This window comes from Cyclopterus lumpus, chromosome 19, assembly GCF_009769545.1.
Source record: "Cyclopterus lumpus isolate fCycLum1 chromosome 19, fCycLum1.pri, whole genome shotgun sequence".
Taxonomy (NCBI): domain Eukaryota; kingdom Metazoa; phylum Chordata; class Actinopteri; order Perciformes; family Cyclopteridae; genus Cyclopterus; species Cyclopterus lumpus.
In genome coordinates, this window is record NC_046984.1 from 18,026,955 (window position 1) to 18,035,005 (window position 8,051).

Below are 8,051 nucleotides of genomic sequence, written 5' to 3' on the forward strand. Positions count from 1 at the left end.
GTTTACTCTATCTAGTGTGTGTGTTGTTGTTGTTGTTGTTGTTGTTGTGTATATAATGTGAGCAGCTGCGGCTGCTTCTGCATAATCTGGTTTTTGTGCGTCAGCGAACCGATAAATTGTCTTTTTCTTTGTTCGCGACCTTCAGGCGACGGTCGACTGATCATAAGTGATGTTTGTCTTCTACGAACAGACATGTTATTGATCCGTTTGAATTACTGATTCCTCATTGGTCGAGGAGTCTGGGAGGAGCTACACGCCGGCTTCTTCATCATTGGAGGAGGAGGAGGAGGAGGAGGAGGAGGAGGAGGAGGAGGAGGTTCAAGTGTCCGTTTCTCAAGAAGGATTTTATGAGTAAAGACGGTCTGACTTTACAAACACACATCACACACTACACATCACACACTACACACTACACACTACACATCACACACTACACACTACACATCACACACTACACACTACACACTACACATCACACACTACACACTACACATCACACACTACAAACACACACTACACACTACACATCACACACTACAAACACACACTACACACTACACATCACACACTACAAACACACACTACACACTACACATCACACACTACAAACACACACTACACACTACACATCACACACTACAAACACACACTACACACACACACTACACATCACACACATCACACTACAAACACACACTATACACACACACTACACATCACACTACAAACACACACTACACACACTACAAACACACACATCCCACTACAAACACACTACACACACTACAAACACACACTACACACTACACACACACACACACACACTACAGGTACACTAGAGAATCAGATACACGTCACTACAGGAGTTTGTGCACCTTCTGGCAAATAGGGACCTTTTTAAAATGTGAAAACTTTATTTAAACGCTCATTTTAAATGTGTCCACTATCCATATGTATGTTTATGTACACTATCCATATGTATGTTTATGTACACTATCCATATGTATGTTTGCGTACACTATCCATATGTTTATGTGTACACTATCCATATGTATGTTTGTGTACACTATCCATATGTATGTTTGTGTACACTATCCATATGTATGTTTATGTGTCCACTATCCATATGTATGTTTGTGTACACTATCCATATGTATGTTTATGTGTCCACTATCCATATGTATGTTTGTGTACACTATCCATATGTATGTTTATGTGTCCACTATCCATATGTATGTTTGTGTACACTATCCATATGTATGTTTGTGTACACTATCCATATGTTTATGTGTACACTATCCATATGTTTATGTGTCCACTATCCATATGTATGTTTATGTGTCCACTATCCATATGTTTATGTGTACACTATCCATATGTTTATGTGTCCACTATCCATATGTATGTTTATGTGTCCACTATCCATATGTTTATGTGTCCACTATCCATATGTTTATGTGTACACTATCCATATGTTTATGTGTACACTATCCATATGTTTATGTGTCCACTATCCATATGTTTATGTGTCCACTATCCATATGTTTATGTGTACACTATCCATATGTTTATGTGTCCACTATCCATATGTTTATGTGTCCACTATCCATATGTTTATGTGTACACTATCCATATGTTTATGTGTCCACTATCCATATGTTTATGTGTCCACTATCCATATGTTTATGTGTACACTATCCATATGTTTATGTGTACACTATCCATATGTTTATGTGTACACTATCCATATGTATGTTTGTGTACACTATCCATATGTATGTTTGTGTACACTATCCATATGTTTATGTGTACACTATCCATATGTATGTTTGTGTACACTATCCATATGTATGTTTGTGTACACTATCCATATGTATGTTTGTGTACACTATCCATATGTTTATGTGTACACTATCCATATGTTTATGTGTACACTATCCATATGTTTATGTGTCCACTATCCATATGTATGTTTATGTGTCCACTATCCATATGTTTATGTGTACACTATCCATATGTTTATGTGTCCACTATCCATATGTATGTTTATGTGTCCACTATCCATATGTTTATGTGTCCACTATCCATATGTTTGTGTCCACTATCCATATGTTTATGTGTACACTATCCATATGTTTATGTGTCCACTATCCATATGTTTATGTACACTATCCATATGTTTGTTTGTGTACACTATCCATATGTTTATGTACACTATCCATATGTATGTTTATGTGTACACTATCCATATGTTTATGTGTACACTATCCATATGTTTATGTGTACACTATCCATATGTTTATGTGTACACTATCCATATGTTTATGTGTCCACTATCCATATGTTTATGTGTACACTATCCATATGTTTATGTGTCCACTATCCATATGTTTATGTGTACACTATCCATATGTTTATGTGTCCACTATCCATATGTTTGTTTGTGTCCACTATCCATATGTTTATGTACACTATCCATATGTATGTTTGTGTACACTATCCATATGTTTGTGTGTACACTATCCATATGTATGTTTATGTGTACACTATCCATATGTTTGTTTATGTGTACACTATCCATATGTTTGTTTATGTGTACACTATCCATATGTATGTTTATGTGTACACTATCCATATGTTTTTGTGTACACTATCCATATGTATGTTTATGTGTACACTATCCATATGTTTTTGTGTACACTATCCATATGTATGTTTATGTGTACACTATCCATATGTTTGTGTACACTATCCATATGTATGTTTATGTGTACACTATCCATATGTTTATGTGTACACTATCCATATGTTTGTGTACACTATCCGTTTGTTTGCTGTCTCTGGAAAGTGGAGCGTTTAGCCGATGACAGTTGAGGGTTTCATTTCCTTTCTTTCCCTGGTGTTGGTAGAATTTGCACTATTTCTGGGAAATTTTAATAACCTCTGTTTATATTATGCAATCTTTGTAAGATTATCTGTGCACTGATTTTATTTTTTAAAGACTGTGGTTCAGCCGTGTGCTGCCGTCTCCCTGCTGTATCACCCCATGTCTGGATGGACTCTACATGACCTTTTCATGAATAAATGTTAATCTAAAAGATTGTTTGTGTCCTTTTTTCTTTTTAACGGACAGATCAGAAAGCCAGATCTCCTTTCTGAGTTTATACGGTAACCTGTAACACAAGCTGGATTCATACATTAAAAAAGAGTAAATTAATAAATACATCCTGTGGGCTGTACATTAAAATGTTTGAATCAATTGTAGAAGATTATTATAAAACCAGTGGTGTTAGAATTAAGATTCGTTATAAAGTAAAAGTCCTGCATTCAAAATAATTTAAGTAGAAAGATATTGGCTTCAAAATATGCTTTAAAAGTACTCTTTTTGAGTAAAAAACACAATATGCCTAAATATGTACTTAAGTACTCTGGTTACCTCAGTCCCCATATTATATATCGTTTTGAAAGCTTTATTTTGAATGTCTTCACCGGAAGTCGTGGTATGCTATTAAATCTGCCTTGACGCACATCGACTTGATAGTTATGAGTGTCCAGCGCCCTCTGGCGGCCGTAGGGTGTACCTGCAGCTGATGTTTGTTGCTTCCTCACAAAACCTCTCTGAAATAACATTTCTGTCATCCCTCTAGTGGTCACAGGGAAGAACTGCAACACACACTTTATAACGTTGGCGTTAATGCAGACAGCACACTATCACTTCCGGTACGCACTTTCAAAAGTGACCGACGTCACATAAACGATCACGGTAATGAGTTTGTTAAATGCTGTTAAGTGACTTATTTACACATGTCAGTGAGCACGATTAGAATGCAAACAAAAACAATCTTTTCTTTCAAATGTGTTGTCAAACTGATCAAAAAGATAATATAGTTTGATAAAGACCTCAATATTCCTCTAAAGAACATTAGTAATTAGTGTATGTGTTTGATTCTTAAATGACAACCAACGACAGTTACCTTTATCGTTTAATGTTCATTATATTGTTCGTTATGATCGCTTCAGTTAAATCATTATTTTGAAAGTACAAACCGGAAAAATGCATTTTCTGTTGCATTGACGCAGGTTTGACTAATGCTGCAGTTCCACTTCGTGGCCGCTGGAGGGCGCTAAAACACTCCCACTTCTAAAGACGTTTCTCTTTTTCTTTTGCCCCTTCTCGGATACCGTCCTTCCTGATGTGGGTGTGGACGCCAGAACAGATGACTACACGAATAATGGAGGAGAAGCTCCAGTAGTCGAGACGCCTCCTTACAAGTTGTAAACACAAACAAACTGAAAACACAAACAGTTCCGTTGCTGCTGGGAAGTTGTAGCTGGAATGCTGCGTCAGAATGGGAAATCTTTTTGGAAAGAAGAAGCACAGCCGAGTGACGGAGCAAGACAAGGCGGTGCTGGTGAGTGCCAGCGCGAGCTAGCGTCGGTCGGCTAACGTCGGCTAGCGTCGGTCGGCTAGCGTCGGCTAGCGTCGGTCGGCTAACGTCGGCTAGCGTCGGTCGGCTAACGTCGGCTAGCGTCGGTCGGCTAACGTTGGCTAGCGTCGGTCGGCTAGCGTCGGTCGGCTAGCGTCGGCTAGCGTCGGTCGGCTAACGTCGGCTAGCGTCGGTCGGCTAACGTCGGCTAGCGTCGGTCGGCTAACGTTGGCTTGCGTCGGTCGGCTAGCGTCGGTCGGCTAGCGTCGGCTAGCGTCGGTCGGCTAACGTCGGCTAGCGTCGGTCGGCTAACGTCGGCTAGCAGCCAAACTGCTTTAAAATATGTGGTATTTTAACAACAACGGTCACACACAGTTTATGCAACACAACTTTATGTACAAAGTTACCAAGTCACTCTTCACTTATATTACTTGTATTACTTAATAAATCCTAATAAATATAAAAGAAATAAACTACTAATTAATCAAAAGTGATGCTCAGATGTCAACACAAGCCTCCCTGTTTAACTTTTATTATACTAATATCGTGTTACTGGATGTTTGACTGTAAATATTCACATTCAGTGTCTTTTTAAAGCTGATATTAATAAATCGCCTCATGTCTCCTCGCAGCAACTGAAGCAGCAGCGAGACAAACTGAAGCAATATCAGAAGAGGATCAGCCTGCAGCTGGAGAAGGAGAGGCTGCTGGCAAAGCAGCTGCTCAGGAATGGCAAAAAAGAGTGAGTATTAATACAAATATTAAGGTTTAGGGAAAGAGACTTCTTATTAATAGGGACACACTCGTTAAAGCTGACGCATAAAATAAACGTTCAGGGACCCGAGATCAACAAAATCAGACAAATGCAATAAGCTTTGTTTATTTATTTATTAATAAAGTAGATGTTATTGCATGTAACACACGTGTGAAGTGCTCAGACTGACTCCGCCTGTGGGTTCTCCCAGTAAAGCGCTCCTCCTGCTGAAGAAGAAGCGCTATCAGGATCAACTGCTGGACAAGACGGAGAACCAGATCGGGAACCTGGAGCGCATGGTGAGCACCGGCGACGCCCCCTTGAAGCTCGCCACGGCAACCGCCAACCGCTAACCGCTTCCCTCTGTTTCTCCGTCACAGGTTCAGGACTTGGAGTTCGCTCAGATCGAATCGAAGGTCATCCAAGGGTTGAAAGTGGGAAACGAGTGCCTGAAGAAAATGCACGAGGTAGGCGGCGACGTAGTCTTTAAAATAAAGGGGCGGAGCCTGGTGTCGTATTAAAGCGCTGCGGTTGTTGTGTTCAGGTGATGTCCGTGGAAGAAGTGGAGCGGATCATGGATGAAACCCAGGACGCCGTGGAGTACCAGAAGGTCGGCTCGGTTCCGTTACCCGACAGACTGAACCGCCGTAAACAGATGTTTGTTGTTTACCGAGCTGCTTGTTGTCTTCGCAGCAAATCGACGACATGTTGGCCGGTTCTCTGTCTCAAGAGGACGAGGACGCCGTGCTCGCCGAGCTGGAGGCGCTCACGCAGGTGAGGCCCCCCCCCCACTCCCCCCCCACCCCCCCGCCCCCCCGCCGGCCCGCCGGTTTGGTTTCACCCGTCTGGTGTTTTAGAGGAGAAGTTTAATCCCGGCGCTTTGTCTCCGCTTTGTCTTCTCAGGGAGACGTCGAGCTTCCAGAGGTTCCTGAAGACCAGCTTCCTGTTGTCCCCGAGGCCACAGAGAAGAAACCAGGTCTGTCCATACACACACACACACACACACACACACACACACACACACTAATCGTTTTCACCGTGTCTTCTAGCGTCACATGCTTTTATCCCCCACAATGCATTTCTCACAGATCTTATCTAACTGGTTGAAAGCTTTTCGTTCACTGGTCTGGCTGCATGTGGCCCACAGAGACCTCCATGTGGCCCACAGAGACCTCCATGTGGCCCATAGAGACCTCCATGTGGCCCACAGAGACCTCCATGTGGCCCACAGAGACCTCCATGTGGCCCACAGAGACCTGCATGTGGCCCACAGAGACCTGCATGTGGCCCACAGAGACCTCCATGTGGCCCACAGAGACCTCCATGTGGCCCACAGAGACCTGCATGTGGCCCACAGAGACCTCCATGTGGCCCACAGAGACCTCCATGTGGCCCACAGAGACCTCCATGTGGCCCACAGAGACCTGCATGTGGCCCACAGAGACCTCCATGTGGCCCACAGAGACCTCCATGTGGCCCACAGAGACCTCCATGTGGCCCACAGAGACCTGCATGTGGCCCACAGAGACCTCCATGTGGCCCACATAGACCTGCATGTGGCCTACAGAGACCTCCATGTGGCCCACAGAGACCTGCATGTGGCCCACAGAGACCTGCTTGGTTTCCTTGAAGCCTTCTAAGTCTGTCTGTCTGTTTCTGTCTCAGAGAGCGAGCGTTCCAGGAAGAAGCCCGAGCGGGAGATGCTCGCCGCCTGAAGAACCGTGGACCGTCCTCCTGATGGATGTTCTCCACGAGTGCCTCCTTCACCTGGAGAACCCTCCTCCCTCTGCGATGAGGGATGAGGCCTCTCGGACGCAGAGCTTCCCCCATCGCCACATGAAGGACTTGGCCCGCTGGACCAATGCTGAGCCACGAAGACCTGTGAGATCCGATGTTTCACTCGTGTATCACTCCACCTCCATAAACTCCCGTACGCAGCCGTCACTCCTCACTCCTCGACTCCTCGACTCCTCACTCCTCCACGTTCTGGTTTCACTTCCTTTACTTCTCAGTTCAACGAGTGCGGCGCTGCTTCTCTTTGATGTCCTCGGACCTGGACGGTTTTTATCGGGACTACTTTCCACCAAAGATGTGAACATCAAAGCTTCATCACACATATCTAAGTCTGTAAAATGAGTTGTCGAGAACAAAGAGATTTATACTCCTCTAGTGAGAACTTTCCCCGTAAAGAAACCTTTTTCTTGCTTTTTAATAATAATAAAAACACTTTAAGAATAGTCTTTAAACACAAAAACACCCTGACATTGTTTTAAATTGAAACCATGACGATGTGATATGAGTTTGACTTCAAAGGAGACGTATCATGAACAACCAGTTCACTCACTCATCTGCTGTGCAAAGGATTGTGGGTCAGAAAACATCCTGCGACACATTCCTGGGCACACTAAATCACACCTGGACTAACTCGTTTGACGTGTTTTGGAACATATTTCTCTCTCCAGCCAATCGGAGCAGGGAATATAATCTGATAAACGTTATGAGAAGAATAATGTGTTTGGCTTTTTAAAAGATTAAAACATGTAAATGCGTTCTAGTAGAAATCAAAAGAAATACAAATGTGAACCTTAAGACCACTTGAACACGTAGTGAACTGGCCCTTTAAATCATAAACAATATTTTCTAAAGTACACTGAACCATCGGCATCTGTCTGCCGGCATATCCCTCCGCCTGACCCCCGTTCCAGCAGCTCAGATGATCTAATTATCGGCCAGTTCCGAGACATCGGAGAACGGGCCAATCACATCGTCCGTGGGTTTACCTGCGACGCCCACACAGGTAATAACGTGGAACCTGTGTTTTCATGTCTTAAAGATGGTGTTTCTCTAACGATGCCGCTAATAATCTGTAA

At 43.1% G+C, this 8,051-nt stretch overlaps 1 protein-coding gene across 1 annotated transcript; it reads left to right on the forward strand.

Moving 5' to 3' along the window:
• The first annotated feature begins 4,149 nt into the window (after positions 1-4,149).
• On the forward strand, positions 4,150-7,770 carry chmp6b (charged multivesicular body protein 6b). The gene is made up of 8 exons (XM_034558085.1): positions 4,150-4,412; positions 5,060-5,169; positions 5,393-5,480; positions 5,562-5,648; positions 5,726-5,791; positions 5,875-5,955; positions 6,085-6,157; positions 6,847-7,770. The coding sequence occupies exons 1-8, from the start codon at positions 4,350-4,352 to the stop codon at positions 6,894-6,896; spliced, it is 618 nt and encodes a 205-aa protein (XP_034413976.1). The 5' UTR covers positions 4,150-4,349; the 3' UTR covers positions 6,897-7,770.
• Positions 7,771-8,051: the final 281 nt, after the last annotated feature.